An 18,611-nucleotide genomic window follows, 5' to 3' on the forward strand; every position below is an offset into this window, starting at 1 on the left:
TTCGAGCAGTTCAAAAGTAGCCAAAATTGGTAACTTCTGGTTGCCAGAAATTGCCACTTTTGGCAATTTCTTGGCATGCCGAATGTTGCCACTTTCGGCTTGTTACATACCTCAGTGACTGGATTGATTGCAGAGATGCTTTTTATATACTGTTCTTTGTTTGTAACATTACAGGTGCATATAACAAATAAAATACACTTGAAAACATAGTACTTCACAGTAGTCGGGGCATGCATCTGCTTAAAATTTCTTCAACTGAATTGATTGCAGAGGTGCTTATTTAACTGTTCTTCTATTTGTTGTATCGCCATATAGCACGTCAAACAAAGCTGAAAACGACGCAAAATGGTCACAATGATTTTCAGTACTAACTGATGGCTGTGGTGCATGATGTTAAGTTGCTATGGCTGGTATGTCCAACTGGCCCCATTTCTTTTCCTTTGATGTGGTATGTGTTGGTTCACCAGTCATAAAAGTAAACAAACAAGTGTACGGAAACGTTAGACATTGTACAGATCATAGAAATAAAAAAACAGTGAAACAAGAGAGGTCATCTACATCTGCAGCTATAGTAATCCCTACTTTGGTCATGGCTTTACTCAGTCTATTAGGAATTGCATACCCACTAGTATAGTTGCACGTGTAGATTACCTCTCTTGTTTCATGGTTTTTATTTTTATGATACATACATGTAAGCAAGGCTTCAAAATCATTTCTATTAAAAATAGGCTATATCAAAGCACATATGCAGCAGTAGTGTGGTGCGGCTAAATAAAGGTGATGCAGGCACGTGACATACAAATGTGGACTCATGTATTGTACAGCTTGTTTGTGAAATCAAGGAAATGTCATTTTCATGTATCCGTACCTTAATGGTAACCGATCATTTTTGCTGTAATACGTATAGAATAGTCTAGAATCTCCATTGACTACGAGATCATAAAACTTCACCATTCTAAATTAGAACTTTCATATATAAGGTAGAAATTAAGTGAGGTGAGCAACTGACTTCAATGTGGTAGAGTGGTAAAGGATTTGGGCATACATAGGTGTGAAGGTCCCTGGTTCAAATCCTGGAGAAAAACTTTCTGGCATCTTTTATGCACGCCTTTTACTTCTTGGTGACTGTTCTATTAGAGTGTCTTAATAGCACTTTTAGTTTTTGCATTATATCTCCTTAGCTAATACTTTCAGTACCCTCAAACTACAAAAGGTTTACACTACCCCGTACAATAATTACTTCATGTACAGACTGATATTTAGTCAAGCATATTATTACCCTGTGGGCGTGACAACAAATCGCTTTTGTAATTTTCAAAACTGCACATATCTTTTTTGTTCTTGAAAATTGTACTATAAATGTGCTGCATTATACCCTCCAATTTGAAATAAATAGCTAAAGCATGTGCCAGTTATTGTGATTTTTCTAAAGTGTGTAAAATGTAAGAAGATTAAGAAGATAAAAATAAATATGAAGAAAATAAGACAAGCTTTGAAAGCACACACATATCTCAGGTGTATTTAACTCAAATTTAAAAAGGAGCTGGTGCCCTACCTTGAGCGAGTTTCCACAGCAAACCTGGTTAACTTGAATCAGGCACTACCAAGTTACAGATCATGAAAATGGTGTCTTGGTTATGTATAATACAACTTGTCTGTCGTGCATCAGAACTAGGCCAATGACACACTATCGTGTGTCCTGATATTATGCTGTTTAAGTACGTAAGGTATCTGTAACTTACATTCTGAAAGTGCTTCAAGTGACAAGTCTTCACGATTTGCATTGGTAATAGCAAGTTCTAATAAATCCCAAGTTGCGTTATCCCCAGCTAGCTTCATCCACTTTCTCAAAGTGACTTCAAAACGTTTCCTTTGTTCATGATAATCAGCTTCTACATTGTCAAGTACACTGGCATCCAAGCCTAACTTAAGACCAATTTGTCTCCACATAACAGAGTATTTGGTACAAATTTCATTTACACTGTTGGCATCAACAATCTGATCAGCTAACAAAACAATAAATACATAGTTCTTATAGTATATACTGTACACACATGAAAGAATATAGTCATGCATATGTACCCATAACAAGTTGATGTGGTGCTACTTCTAAAAACCAGGTGCCATGCAGCCAGCTAACTCATCTGGAAATAACCAATAGGTTTTTGGTTTTGTAATAATACATAATTAATTTATTGTAATTCTCGGATTTTGTAATTCATGAAATTTTCATAATTCTTCTATTACGTTGCTATGCACTGCTAAGGAAGCGCTTGTTGAACAAACTGCTTTTAACAACGTACTATGCACAGAAGTATCTTGTAAACTGTTTTATAGTTTTACTATAGTGTTTTTTCCCACAAATTCTCTCGACAAAGCCTCAGAGCTGTTCTTCATTTTAGTTCACATACGTAGGGGATACGTCCCCTTCCCAGCTCGAAGGGATATGCTATTCCTGGTAGTCTACGAGGCTAGCACTGTTGTTTCTCAATTGTTAAACGTCTGCAAGCCTGAAGAGAAGGTAATTCACAAAGTCTGAGGAGAGTTGCCACACCCGTATTCCAGACCGCCAAAAAGAAACCACCTCAGAGCAAAGTTTACCTGTGTGAAAGTTTAGTACAGCCTTCATTTTGCTTTTATTTCTTGTGTAAAAGCTGCTTTTACCATTTAATGATTTTACTCACATGGGTGTGTACGGACAAACATAGATAGGTAGATAGGTACACACACACACAGACACACACACAGACACACACACACACAGACACAGACACACACACAGACACACACACACGCTTTTATGAAAACAATTTCAGCAAACCAGATGTGCGCCTGGTTTAAAAATGTACACATACAGTAGAGAGCAAAATAAAGTTAACGTAATGTAATTGTAATAACTGCATGCGTAATTACAATTGTAATCTTGCCATAATTGCTTTGTGTAGAAATATTTATGTCTGTAATATTCTGTTAATTACCAGAACTTTAAATATCACATGTTTCTTCAACTACTAAAAATAATATTTGAAACATTAGACCTACATTGAACAGTCTGTATAATTAGAAGTATAAGAAAAAATCAGAAATTTTAAATTAGAGTAGGGGCACTGTATAGTACTGCAATAAAAAGCACTGGATCAGAGTAGTACGTAATGTCCAATAAGAAGTGAATATCCCTACTCAGCAGTGATATCAGTGGGGATATTCACCTTCCCTACTCTAATTTAAAGTTCCTAATTTTTCTTATACTTGTTTGTGACCTTTTTATGCAAGCTCATGACTACTATATACCCTGGAAACCAGTCACAGTATTATTATAGAGTAAATAATAAATGTAAATATAATAGTGTTACAATATAATACTCTCAATAGCATCTTGACATATTATTTTGAAATACGTCAAGTGATTAGCCAATAGAATTAGTATTACATTTGTTTGTCAAGGTCCCTTGACAAAAAACTGCAATACCGGCTAAAATAGTGTGGCGTATTTCTATTAAAAGTAAATGTCTGACTTGACAACTAGTGTTACCATAGTGATAGATGCTCCAAGGCATGGCAACAGTATGGTTGCTTAGTAACTGTTGCTAGTTGCTAAGGTTAACATCATTATGAGACCATAGCTGTTGCTAGGCAATGATCACCAAGTGTGATTGGTATTTTGCAGTTTTTTTTTTTTGAAGTTGCTATGGTTGTCGGATTAATTTGCATTGGACGGATGGCTCATGGTATTTGGGATTAATAGAGGAAGGAAATAGTGCTCGGCTTCACCTCACACTATTTTACTCCTTCCTGTTTACAATGCTTACACTATTGATCTAGAATACCACAGCCATCCGTCCTATTACATATACTAATCACAGCACTATCAACTAGTATAACACATGTGCACCACTATAGCTATAAATTGCTAAACTGTAGTAAGTTGGATTCACCTAACTAAACATATTGTTGGTCACAGCAAAGAAATGCGTTTATCTCGGCATTTAGAAACACGAGCAACTTTGCCAAGTTGTAAGATAGATGCAACATCGCTACATGCAAGACCTTGCCAAAAAGGGTGTGGCAGCCATTTCTATCGTGAGTCATTACCCCTTATTGTGAGGGATAATGACTCACAATTGAAACGGCTACCACGCCCCTTAATTGGTGAGGTGTTTAATCACTGGAACTTGCATGCATACAGTACGTGGTAGCTACGTTCTATCATAGACTGATCATCAAAAAATTCAGGTGAAGCGCCATTAGCCAAAGGTTTTTTGCTGTTGCCAATTTTGGAATAGTAGGTTTTTGTCACACACTTTACGGCCAAAGATTTTTAACGGTATCAGCTGCCACTTCTGAGCCACGTGTGTTCAAATAGTTTGATACAATGCTACATGTATTTGAATAGTTTGATGCAATGTGCACCTGCAGATGGAAGCCCTACTGTAGTCTAGTAGAGAACCTTGACAGATGGCCATGGTAAAGAAGGATAAAAGGCAACAAAATAGCGCACTTTTTGTATGTTTATCAATATACCAAAGGGTTTTTCTTAAGCGAACTAGAAATGTTTCTGTGAAAGAATTAGGGATGTGGCTGTAGCCAGTTTTCCACTATGCTTGACTGAAGGCATTGGGCAAGCAGGCAGTAGAAACTTCTGTTGAATAATTTTTTTAAAACAATTCTGTAGCAACTGTATAGACACATTTTGGGTCGATCTGAAGTCACTTTTAGGCTTAACTTTACCCACTGTCATGTTGTTTTGAGGAAAAGTCAAGGCAGGTGTTTGAGTTATATTATATCACAGGCCACGCCCACACCTTTGCCATCCCTACTATACAGTACTATCATACTGTATGATATACGTACACTGGAGGTGTATACAGAGTTTGCATGCATACGTTTTGTGTATGGGCTAATAAACCTATGTGAGAGTTTGTTATGTAGTATATTACAGTATCATGCTACAGTGCATGTACCTAATAACTACATGTATGTAGTTACAGATGTAGGCATGTATGTATGTACCATGTGCAGTATATGGTTACTCACCAGGTTTTCCAAGTGTGACAACACCTCTAGTATCCATGTTCATTGATCTTTACACAATGACAACAACTAAGATGTATGGGACCTAGTTTACTATCCTACAGTACAAAATACATTGTTATGGATTTATATGTAGTAAAAATTCCTCACTATGTAAGAGCATTAAGTGATAACATATACACATGTACGTATACGTGTGCACTATATTTAGGTGTGTATAAGCACAAAACTTAGACCTACAGTATGTACTGTACATGCTGTAAGTATCAGTGCACACTTGATTATCCAAGTGTAAAAATGATTAGCAAAAAGATAGTAGTGCAGTAAAGACCTGACTCTTTACTGTATACTCTGCGTATAAGAACAGGATTGATTTACATTTACCTTTATAAATACTAATTCACTTATCTGAACAGTGCTGAAATTTAATGAGTACTTAGCTGTTGGGAAAATTGAGAACCCATTGTTCTTGTAAATGTTCAAATGTAAATGTTCCTGATTTGTTACATAATACACATTTTGAAAAGACCTATGTAGAAGTGCCTGAGGCCCACATTAACATGTATATCAATTAATCAACAGATTCATTGCCAGTTACTAAATGATCACAGCATTTGAAACTTGGACTTAAACCTCTGAACATCATCAACAGATGCTCAAATATTGTTGGTCAACAAAGCTACAGTACCTCCTTCAAAATTGTTAGGCATACACAAGGAGAAAAAGCCGAAACGTGGCAATACTATCAGCTACCCACAATTCTTTTCCTACAATCTCAAATTGTCACCACTGTGTAATGCTTCTTACATTATCAATCTCACAAGGTATAATGGGTGAAACTTTTGTGGCTACTCAATACCACAGCGAAACACTGTAAAGCTTTTAAATAGACGACACCAGGCTTTTGCCCCTTTTAAAGAGGTGTTCATATCATGGCTTGGTGTAATGTTCCATGCAACTATGCTAGGGTCTGCAATCCGAAAAATCAAATTGATCCCCTATCATTGTGGAATATTTATTTTAGTATCCCACTGCTAGATCCACCATGAAACGGAGGTGTGATCATTGTCTTCATAGAAATATCAATTTTAGTATCTCATTAGATGCAAACTTTATTTTTAAAATATTGTGCTCCACACATTGGAGTGGGTGAAACTTGCTACTTAGCCAGATCATATCCATAGTTGATGTAGTTAAACTATGCACAGTGATAAGCAAATGATTTACTGGGTGCCCAACATAGGGTTGCTTTCTTTGAAAAACTACGATTTTTTTAAATTTTAAACTGCCCTACAACACAGGGCAAGAGAAGCCAACTCTTCCTCATTGTGTTTCGATACAGTTGGATGCATACATAGTCTGTCTATGGAAAAATCTGAGTACTCTCACCATCTGGGTGACGAGTGCTAAAAATTTCTGCAACATCATAAAGAACTATATCACCCTAATTGACTAGAATTATGACAAAAGATCAATTAATTCTAGTCACATCAATTATTGACTAGAATTATGACAAAAGATGTCCCTGGAGATTTGGTACCAACAGTTGTCAATTATTAGTTTGTCAATAGCTTCCACATATCGTTCTAAGCTCTGCACCATGGGAAGCAGCTAAATAATCTAAATTTGACTTCACCTCTCATGGTCCACAGCAGCTTCAAATCTTTACAAGATCACCCTACACACTGCAAAATATCCCAAAAACAAACTGAATTTTTCATTTTCTGGGTATATATTGCATCATACATATGAAATCACAGAAACGCCAACTGCCACTACTACCAAACGTTACTGGAAAGAATTTGGCACCATTGAGAGAATCCTGTGGAATGACACACGAAAATTTTGGCACTCTTCACCCAGATGGTGAGAAGTCTCAGATCCTTTTCAGACTAACAGCATAGACAGACTATGCATTCAACCTTTACATCACTATGAGAAAGAGTTGGCTTTTCATGCCTTGGCTGTTAGGGCAGCTTGAATTCGAAAATTTGTGTTCATCTTCTAGAGAAAGCAACCCTGTGCCAGCAACCCAGTAAATCATTTGCTTATTACCAGTGTTGGGAGTAACATGTTACTTATGTAACGCGTTACATAATATTATTACTTTTGTGGTAACTAAGTAATATAACGAAATACGCTATAAAAACAGGTAATATAAATCAAGTTATTTTACTAACAGATGTAATGCGTTACCTAAGTAATATAGTAACTGTAACGAGTCTATTATTATGTAATATTATTACTACAAGTAACCAAGTTACTAATCTCGTTAGTAATCCACTGAGTAACGCCTAGCCGCAACGAAGTAATGAAGCCTACTGAATGAAGCTTATTCACCAGCTTCTTACTTACAACCAAGATTTGCACATTGCCCAACAACGCCATCATGGCACGTATTAAGGTGGTAGTTTCACTTCGTGACAGCTTAAAGCTGTGGACACAAAGTAATATAATATGTATAGTTACTTTATTTTTTGTGTAATAACTGTAACTAAATAGTCCTGTTGCAAGTAATATGTAATTAGTTACTTTTACAAGTAACTTGCTTATTACTAAGCATACCTCTCAATAACTCTAGTTAATACGTACCTAGCTAAGTAGAAAGTTTTATCCGGTCCTTTGTGTGGAGCACAAATTTTTGAAATACGTAAACCGGTTTTGCATCTCGCGAGATACATTCTATCATAGATTATCGAGAGAGTCTATGATTCTATGAAGACACGAGTGACGACAACAATCAGTCTTTCCTCGGGTTTCAGTGGAACATGTAGCACTGAATGCGATACAATGAACATCCCACAATGGTAGAGGGATTTACAAAAGGTGGGGATTTTCGAATTGCGGACCCTAGCCTATGGAACGAATCGCAGAGGCTAAAGTTTCAAGTTGAAGCCGCCAGTTAGGCGTAGCCGGTAGACTAGACTAGACGATAGTTGGGAAAGTATGATGTGAGGATTGCAGTATTGTACTAAATTATGACACTTTTACCCACCACACCACTCACCACTGATCCGAGGGTCCTTTAGTACTAGCTGACGCTGAGCCTACGCCTACAATATAGTTCCAACTAACGCACACTTTAACTATGCGCATGCGCTTCTTATACGAAGCGCGCTTATTTGAATTTACTGCTGATTGCACGAATCTTTAAAAGTATGCGTGTGTGCGCATACAAGATTTAAAAACATTTTGTTTCACGGAACAGGTTGCTGATGTCGGTGACTAAGATTCCCAACGTAAGCAACTTGTTCCGTGAAGCAAAGCATTTTAATTCTTGTGTGCGCATACACGCATGCGTCACGCAATTTTTAAAGATTCGTGCAATCAGCAGTACTGTAGGTATAGTATTCACATTTTATAAATGTGCCACGTGCCTTATTTTTGCAGGCCCGGTCACAAATTTGTTATCACCATTTTAAGCAACTAATTAATTCTCCAGTTCATGTGTCAATTGATCAAAATAATTACATGTATTAAATCATAGATGCATGGGGTAGCTACTAGCTAGGTAATGAGTTAGCTCCATGTGACAACCTAGCCAGCTAATTGCTGAGGGGGAAATTTGAATGCATATTAGTCATAATGATTCTATCATAGCCAAGTAAAACAGGAGAACCTGGCGGCAAAGGTTGCATGATGGCTCCTGGTGAAAATGAGTTTGAAAAACCTTGAGGAAAGGTAATTGCACATGGTTAGTTTTAGAATTTTTTGTATAGCATCAATTCAAAACCATTTTGAAGATTTTAACTAAGGAGTTGTACCCCCAGTTCCTCCTGAAATTCTACTTTATAGCTACTACACTATAACAGCAATGCATGCATGCTGTATACCTCCCTTGTATCTGACAGTAGGGCTGTTGGGTGGCTTGGGCCCTCTCCCCAAAAAATCTCAGACTCACCCCCTAAAATTGTGAGTGACCACTACACTATACTAAGGTTAACCTTGTTATAAAAATAGGACACAAAATTATCAAAAGTGCCTTCAGATTTCAATCTCAGAGTATTTAAGACATAAAATTTTCCCAGGTTAATAACTGCAAACACAACCTTAAAAATGTTCTCAGGTTCTGAATCATTTTTAATTTAAAAAAATCTTTTATTATATACTTATTATACGACTGACAAAAGTTCCTATAGGATGGCTATTTTAAAGCTATTATTTTCTGAGAGCCAAGCCTATAAAGTGTGCCCAGTTCCTTAGTTGTTATCTGATGGCTTAACTCTCAAAATTGTCTTTAAATTCATTCTCAGAAATTAAGTTAGTTTTCTTTCAAAGTGGCATGCATGCACAAAATACCCCCAGATTTAATCTCAAAAAGTCTGATTTTAAAACTTTCCTTGTTTTACTATAATCATGAAAATACCCTAACATTTCTTTGTAAGATATCCACTCAGATCTTTAATTTCAGTGCTGCATGGTATCATACAATTTGGCCAATACAATGTCACACAGAAATTGTTTATTCAACAGATACAATGTACACACTATTCACTACTAATAATGTACATAAGGTACACGTGGTTAAGTTGTCCTAAATATTTCATTATTGCCATCATTACAACACTCATGTATCAAGCTCTACCAATCTGGCTTCACCCAATCACCAAAATTAAAATCAACACTTGTAATCTTAAATGACTAAATAGTTTGGCAACTGTTTCAACTGTTTTACATAGTACTGAACTTGGACATGTACTTAGCTAGCCTTTACCTGGTCACCCCAGCCCCAAATTCCTGATTCCTCCCAAAAGAGAAATTCTATACAGTAAACAATGGTCCAGAATCGGGGGTGGTAAGGACATGAGAGAAACACCCATGCATGCCTCCTTCCCACCTTTGCTGGACAATGGTGGAGTGTTTATAAGTTAGGAATCCAACCCAAGCTTCTAAAATTATGAAGAACCAAGGGTGTGGTTCCTAACCAACTTAGAACATGTCCTAGTGTTTAATTTCAACCATGTTATAATTTTGAAACACACAATATAAAACTAATTTTCATATTTCTAAGTTAGTTGTATCTATGATTACATTCCATTTTTCTCAGCTTCTAGCTATACTATATACTTTGCCCTGTTAGCACCCTCTTGTGAAATCCTAGAACAATTTATTGCTGAGCCCTGTTTCAGACTTTCATTAGCTAATTTTCATCGTATCATTTAGTGTGCTCTGTCATTAGCTCACTTGAATTTTATGTCAATCATTTAATTCAGACAACTATGGGAGTGGAGTAGCTATGACCATCAAAATGGGATGGTGCAGAAATAATATTTCTATAAGTGGAACTGAATTATAAATCTGCAAAAACTTAATGTGTCCATAGTCTAATACAGTACACAAATACCCTAATAGTGCAGTCAAAATGCTTCATAAAAGTGTGTACTAAAGCACTGCTCTTACAAGAGATTGATCCACTTACCCACCTATCATATGTTATAGTCATGCACATTAAGTCTTCATTGTACAAAGCTTTTCTCCACATGCCTAAAGACAATATATAACATTTTTATAGTTATAGTTTACATTGACATGGTTAAGTTACACAAGGTCCTAGGTTGCACTCAGTCATAACTTATAATTACAATGTATGTATTTAATGGTACAACACCAATCCATCTCATATTCCGATAGGCTACCATACAATTAGCAGGTAATTCTAGCTAACAAACTATAAGCAAATAATTTCCCTCTTCTAAATTCCCCAGCCACTTGATCGGATTGAGTCTTCCTAAGTGGAGCACAGCCTGCATGTAATACCTACCTATACCAAAATGTAAAGCTGTAAACAGGGTGAGATCATCAAATTTTCTAGGTTGCAATTTTGTATGTAGGCATAGATTATGAAAACTTTACTTATAATCTACTGCACTGCCATTGTTAGTTATAAATCATTTAAAAATAATCCAAGAAAACACTTCATGTCATTTTGTAAGGATCATGACATTTTATTGTTTTGTTGTGAAACAATATGGTCAAGAAAATGGATGCAAGCTGGTTCAAGTAGCTTATCCTAACCTAAACATTTTAAAGTGATAAAACGCTTAGCAACACCAGCTCCTGGAAATCATCAATTAAAACAAAACAGCATGGAGTTAGATGCCCACCCATGATAGTGGTATAATTTTGAGCAGATATCTGGAGCATCAAGCCTTTAGTGCTACACTGTAAAAAATTAGTAGTGAATTGCTCTGCCACAATACTCACTACTTTTTGCAGTTAACGTCACTACTTGGTGGTCAGTGTAGTGACGTTCACTACAAACTTAGTAGTGAATGTCACTACACAAAATAGTGAGTATTGTGGCAGCCATTAGTAGTGACGTTCACTACATTTAGTAGTGACATTCACTAGTTTGTTTTTACTGTGTAGCAAAAAGACAGAGTATAATAGACCAAATTGTATGTGAATATGCACACGATTTATCTACTCTAATAGAACAGTCAGTAACTGAACTATGGTGGAGCAGCCAAGTACTGTAAGCTAATTATATTTAATTATATTTTTACAAAGCAGCCAAATTGATGCTCATAAGCTAAAATATAATCTTATTATAGATGGTTCAAAAAACTATATAGAACCAAGGCTAAAGTATAGTTGTGAGCACAATTTTAAAACTTAGTTTTTGCAGCATACTGTAGTGTTATAGGCTGGTGTCTACATGACATCCTACCAGTGTGCAATCCATCTGGAAATTGCAAGATGTCTTACAAAGTCCAAAGGGCATAATATAAATTGAACATGATCCACATTGCATGAAAATGTGATCTTTCTTGACTTTCTGCAGGCCTTGCTGATGAGTCATCACTTTTCAATGCAACAATTTTTGAACAATTTAGATATATATGCTGTTGTGTTTTCTATACTTTTACTAATACTTATTTCTATAAAAGTTATTACTGTTATGTATGTATGTATTTATTACCCAATTGCATGGAAACTACAGGGTTATGCGCAAATCTGTACAAGGAGTCAAGGGAGTCTAAGAGAATCATATTACTAGCACAAAAGTATTTAGGCTAACTGTATGCTATATAGGTTGTACTATTATAGTCTGTTGAATAAGAAGGGGTGGGGCATTCAAAACAAAAAAAAACTTTGAGTCATAAAATGAAAGGTGCATGGCAGCCATGTTTATAAAAACAACTAGCATAACATCCTTGTAACTAACCATTCTTGCCTGCCTTTCATTTCACATCTTTCACCATAGCTCTTTGTACATAGAGCAGACTCTCAGTTATCCAAAATGACTGTTCTGCCAGAGTATTAGTGTATGTTCTATTAGAGAATTTAAACAGAGCTGTGTATATAAATGTATGGACTTCAGCTGTATGAACAATTCACTTATCTGAACATTTTTTACCATTGCTGAAATTTGGATAACCAGGGGTCAACTGTATACAGTAGTAGAAACTGATATTATTATGCACTCATTAAACGTTCTCTGAAAGTCACTGTACATGAAAGTTTTAGAGTAAATTGGGTGGTAATTTGTGGTTATTTAATTGTAGGTTTGCAACTTTCAATCATCAAACTAACTAGGCAGATGTTCAGATGTTAACACTAACAACATCATGATGCAATGACATTTTGTATGGTAGACACTTAGTGTAGTACATGTAAACTTACAAAAAATGTATATACATATAGCTACCTGCACAAATGGTTAGCATAAGTTGAAAGTTGTTGCCCTATTACAATAATGCTCACAATAGAATTGTTGGTTCCATTCCATTGTTGTATACTATAAGAGCAATGAAAAAGCCTAACTTATGAGAAATAACTGATCGATATGCATGTGATAACTACTAAAAGGTAATAAAAAATGTACAGCATTTGACCACGCAATTTGAAAGTATGAAAATCATTGATGATGGCTCACTCTGTCCTTTTCTGTCACCTTGCTTTATAGTACATACAAATAGAGAAATAAAAGTTCGATTATCTGCAATGTCAATATCCTTACATATGTACTTACAGCCTTCAGGTATATAACCTAAATAGAATACATTTCAAGAGCATTTTGGACTAAGGAGGGACATCCTAACTTGTCTATTACACCCCTACTGCCCACTGGTCACTTCTAACTAGTGTCTCACATGATCCTAGTTATGAGGTGTGGAATGGTTGTAGGGCTGAGTCAAATATGCTCAAAATTTTTCCCAAATTGCTTTCAGGAATTTCTCAAATATTTCACCTATCATGTGTTTCCATTATGTTTGCATTATGCTCCTAGGTTAGCAACATTTCTTACAATTATCTTGGAATATTGTAATCAATAAAATAATGCTCTATTAGAGTATTTCACTACAAAGTGACTGTTCTATTAGAGAGTATCAATCTAAGGAGCTATGTACAATGAATTTGAGTTCTCTACTACAATTTGCACTTGCTTTATTAGGGAGTATCAAAAGATTTTCATGGAATTAAGCTTCATAATTTGAAATATCCACTTAATATGCTAGCATTATGCTGGCATACCACTCCAGCCTATTATGCTTTTTATTATGCTGACATATTTGACAAAGGCATAAATGGTTGTATGTTTAATGTCAGTGAAGCAGTAGCTATGGCATCACAGTATGGTAGGATTGGCATCACAGTATGGTAGGATTGGCACCATTGAAACTGAGCTGAGTATGTTGCCCAAGGAGGTCTGGTAAAGGATATCATTTTAGATAAACGTATCGAGACAGATGGTGAAACTAGTGATGAATTTGTTGTTGACTCCAGTCACAATTATGTCAGCATTTTAACAATGTTAGTACCAAGTGCTGATCAGATGGTAAGAGTGAGTTGGTTAGATCTTTGTGCAGAGTTGTGCTTCACAGCAACTAAATCAGAACATCTAACACAATTCAAATGAACAATTGCTCATTTGGTTACTTCACATTTGAACTACTAGGAGGTGAAGAAAGACATGAAGAACCACCTCAGTCTTGTACCTGTCAACCAAAAGGTAATACATAGCTGTCAACCAAAAGATAATACATAGATGATAAAATACAGGTGTAATCCTTGGAATGAATGGACGCAGTGGTGTAGCTACATGGTTGCAAGTTTACCTATACACAAACCTATAATGTAGCTGATGTTTTCTGTCTAGCACAGCAAAGTCCACTTCCCACAGGCCATATAGACCTGTTGGAGACTACCATGCAGCCACATCATGTATGCCATGTATAGCCATGACACAGGTACCACAACATGACATGTAGTATCATTCCACAAGTGAATGTACACCACAATATATTTATAACACTGGTTACATGTGTTCGTAAGGCTAGAAAGTTGCCCTCAATCACAAGCAATGTCTGTCTGAGTGATATAACACTACAAATATAACTACATATACATGTTCATCTTACCTGTTGTTATTGTTTCTCAAAGGGTGATAACTACACTTGGGACTTCAAAATTATCAAGCTACTGTTCTTTTTTGTTATAGCTATAATTGTGCATGAACAAATAGATTTAACTGCTGTGTATATCATTGAGATCTTAGTTTGGAGCCTTGAGATGTTGTTTGCCTGTCCTGCTGCAGTTGTGGATTGAAAAAAAGATGTACTAAAACTTTTAACCATACATAGTTATGTAGTTACATTACAATGTGCATACAATGCACTTAATCCACCATAAGCCTATCAATTACACCATGACACACACATGTGGGATTGGTGTGTATGCATGGCCACACCCCTTTGATCCAGGTTATGAAGTGTGGAATGGTTGTATGTTTAATGTTGTAGCTCTGGTATCATGATGTGGTAGGGTTGACACTGTTGAAGCTGAGTATGCTGCTCAAGGAGCTATACCATTAGGTACGAGTATCAAGAATGGTAATGATTTTGTTTTAGACTCCAGTCATAATGATGTTAGTGTTTTAACAATGTTAGCTCCAAGTGTTGATCAGATGGTAGGAGTGAGTTGACTGGACCTTTGCAAGGGAGACACATGGAAACAACATGTGAACATTTGTGTAGAGTTGCTCTCTGCAGCAGCTATGTAGGAATACCTATATTCAAATGAATAATTGCTCATTTGGTTACTTTGAATTCTGAAATCTTGAGCCAAGTTATAACACTGGTAAGCAACAATTTTCACACAAAATAGATTTTAAAATCTTTGAATTACAGGATTTAAACTGGAAGATTTCACCAGAAAATTTTGTAGATCAATAGATTTCAGTAAGTTCAGGAAACCCATAAATAAGTCAAATAGATTAGAAGTCGTTTCAAAACATGTTTGTTTGAAACAAGCTGCTTAACACATCCTTGACATATAGATTATTATGTGACAATGTATACTTTTGTGTGTATGGTCCACACTGTAGTGCAGTAGGTAAATGTGAAGCCATTACGTTCACCTCTCTGTTAAAAATAACACAATCACTGTATGTATGTATGTGTATTACCTATAGGTGTGCTAGTTAATGTTCTAAGAGGATACCGCAGTTATGATGATCCAATGTACCGTATATGACCGTATTAAAGCCGGGCTCAAATACACGCAGGGGCTCAAGTATACGCCGGGTACAGCTAGTGGACTGTCATAATAAACGCCGGGGCTCATTTAAACGCCAGGGTGCTAATGATATGCACTGAAAGGGGTTCTAAACTCGTGTCAGCTGCTAACTATACAGTGATGTCTCGTCACCAGTCTTATGATGTCTTGTCTTGTTCGACTATGCCTTCTCTTCTGGTGATGGCCATAGCGTATTTATCGTGGTTATTGTCATCTTTCCGCCCAACTTCCAATGTTTCACCCAGCAGAGGAGTCCAAATGGGTTTATGTACGTGATGGGCTATGGATTTCGTATTTCGTAGGTACTTGTACTGGCACCTATCATTCTCAACGAGTGGCTAGTAAGAAATAAACGCCCGGGTCCAAATTAACGCCGGTCTCGTTTAAACGCCGTGTTAGGCGCAATCTGTGAATTTGCGCTGTTTATAAATTGCGCTGCGCATTTTGTGAATTCATAAAATGCGCAACAATTTATAAATTGCGCAGGTGTCGTGCTGCCATATGGCAAGGCGAGATGCGACACGTACAGCCTGTTGTATCGGTTGCCGCCCTACTGTCGTTCCAAGTGTTGGATCACGAGATTTCCTCGTGGCAGTGTATGCGAGGTGTGAATTTCACTATGAGTTTGTGAGGTACGTCAAAAGAGGGTCACAGAGAGCCGGCTATTTGAAAGGTTCTGTAGAGGAAAATATCTTGGTCCCAATCACACCTCCAAAAAGCAAAACAAAATAGTAACGGAGGAGAAGGTGCAGAAGATTATGTTTGATATCAGACCGTTTTGAATGGAGTGGAAAGAAGTGATGCTGTAATTAGCTCTGCCTTTCATTACTACAACAAAGAAGTTTGTTTTGTTAAACTACCCAGAGCTGAAGTTGGAACAAACAAAAGGTAAGAAACTTTGTGCTTGCCCTCACAAAATTTTGTAATTACAGAATGAGAATGACCATCATTTAGTTGCAACAGTTGAGAAATTTTATGACATAGTAGAGCGTGTGCACTCAACTGAAAATGGACATGTAGACTACAAAAAAATACTTGCAGAGATATGGAAGTATAGTGAATTATGTATGCTATCATATTCTCAAGCATCACAAAAATTTATAGCCACTAGTCATAATCATACGTTGTGGAGATGGGTGATACCAATAATTATTCTGTACTGAACAAGTAGTCCGATTCCCAAGTTTGTAATAATGCCAAGTTGTGAAGGACAAGTCAGGCTGGATTTTAGCTGATATTTTTGCAAGAGACCAAACCTTTGTGGTCCCCATCGACCTATCAATTTATGGAGCCCACCTATCAATTTTCTGATATATTAGTTTGCAAAAAGATTGTGACACTCTAATAGAACAGTCAGTAAGTGATCTCAGAAGGAATCTGTAAGGGCATGCCTCCAGACCCCCTAGTAAGACCATGTGTGTATTTTGCACACGGTATTCAGCTTTACAACTACCTGGAACCATAGATAATGTATGTCACATGGATTGGAAACGCCCGTATTGGGCTATCCTCGTTTCGCTGCGTGTAAACTTTATGGCCTCAACAGGTGGAAGATTTTGCTGTTCTTGTAACCAGCAAATTAGTGTTTGTTGTTTACAGCTGGGTGACATTCACTGCTTTGCTGTATATTTCCACTGCTTCGATAAAACTTCAGAAAACAGGCACTACTTTGTGCTATTGTTTAGCCCAAGCTGAGCAGTACTGTAGCTTAAAATTTATTTCAATGTATCACACATTTCTTTGGTTGTGTAAATGCGGTGACGAGAAGTTGGCTAATAGTACTGCTGTTGAATTATTAGCTGGTACATACCTGCCATTGTCACCTGTCGCAAACAATATTTCTCCCAGTACCCACAGACACGCAACACAACACAATAAACAATGTAAAAGGAATGTCCACGCCTTCAAACTGGCCTTCAAACAAGCGAGAGAAAGCCAAACAATCACTCAACAAATTTCCCAATGTATTGGCACACCGTAACTAGGATAAGAAAATAATTTAAAACTGGGATAAGATAATTTAACGGCCGTTTCCAATCCATTAGGAACGCATACATTATCTATGCTGGAACAGACCCCCTGCTACGGGCTTGATTTCTTCACTGTTCAACATTGCTTGGTACCTTAATTTGACATACTGCAGTACGTATAATGAGAACATCATGGACCTACTTGAGTCCTCCTTTATGTATCTTTGCTGACAGTGGAATGTGTTGATTTGTGGTAGCTAGCACCATGTAATGGCTTCCCTAAAAAATTATTATAATTATGCACCTATTAATTGCTTCAGCAATCAGTTCGATATACATCATCACATTGTGTCATTTGTACCATTAAGTAAACATGTAGTGTTTGTTCATGTTGTGGTAAAATGTATCTATATTAGCTTAAATAACCTTCTTGATGAATAGTTGGATTTCTTGGTGAACCAGCAAATTTCTTTTCATCGTCTGTTGTATTATACTGATGAGTTATGATGTGTCACATGAATTATAATGTAGAATCATTGGATGACTATTGTCAATCTTGTGGAATGATTAGTTTGGATGATGATACAACTGACATGGTGAGGTCTAGTTATGCATACAAATTAATGTATGGATTCCATAGGTCAGGTACAATAGTTGCTCATGGGGGTACCATGAACGGTGTTTAGGAAGACATGTGGTTATAGCCAGGCAAGATGAAAATGGATACAACTTTTCTGGGTCTTGCTGTTCATCAAATGGAGCTGTACCTTTGTAACTCATGTATTGGAGCATACTTAGCTATATGTGTAACACAGCATACCTGATTCCAAACACTATATGTTTGCACTAATAACTGTATCACACAGAAGTGACATTTTGTAGCTAACCACGTGTTGTGTTACATCTGGATGCATGGGATAATGTGAGAGTGAAACTAACTACGTGTACCATTTAAGGCTGGACATTAAATATATGATGTTGGACTTGAGTTACAATGTACCAAACATTATGTGCTAATATTCATTTCATTACTTGTGCAGTGCTTGCATGTGCTGGACAACTGCTAGGAAAAGTAAAACGTGCAGGCTG

At 36.7% G+C, this 18,611-nt stretch overlaps 1 protein-coding gene and 1 long non-coding RNA gene across 4 annotated transcripts in view; one reads left to right on the forward strand and one right to left on the reverse strand.

Moving 5' to 3' along the window:
• The window catches only part of LOC136254738 (uncharacterized), a 100,980-nt gene extending 92,870 nt beyond the window's left edge, over positions 1 to 8,110 (reverse strand). For both annotated transcript variants that reach the window (XM_066047477.1, XM_066047476.1), the window contains exons 1-3: positions 8,039 to 8,110; positions 5,035 to 5,129; positions 1,743 to 2,006 (exon numbers count right to left, since the gene is read on the reverse strand). In XM_066047477.1, coding sequence (XP_065903549.1) covers positions 1,743 to 2,006; positions 5,035 to 5,077 — 307 coding nt within the window. In that variant the 5' untranslated portion in view covers positions 5,078 to 5,129; positions 8,039 to 8,110. The remainder of the gene's footprint in view (positions 1 to 1,742; positions 2,007 to 5,034; positions 5,130 to 8,038) is intronic.
• A 7,869-nt stretch (positions 8,111 to 15,979) lies between these two features.
• Positions 15,980 to 18,380, forward strand: LOC136254752 (uncharacterized). Of its 2 annotated transcripts, XR_010700725.1 has the most exons (3): positions 15,980 to 16,440; positions 17,964 to 18,118; positions 18,163 to 18,380. It is a non-coding gene; the product is annotated as an uncharacterized lncRNA (long non-coding RNA). The 2 variants fall into 2 exon arrangements; XR_010700724.1 differs by lacking the exon at positions 15,980 to 16,440 and having other exon boundaries at positions 16,617 to 18,118.
• Positions 18,381 to 18,611: the final 231 nt, after the last annotated feature.

The sequence above is a fragment of the Dysidea avara genome, chromosome 4 (genome assembly GCF_963678975.1).
Source record: "Dysidea avara chromosome 4, odDysAvar1.4, whole genome shotgun sequence".
NCBI classification, from domain to species: domain Eukaryota; kingdom Metazoa; phylum Porifera; class Demospongiae; order Dictyoceratida; family Dysideidae; genus Dysidea; species Dysidea avara.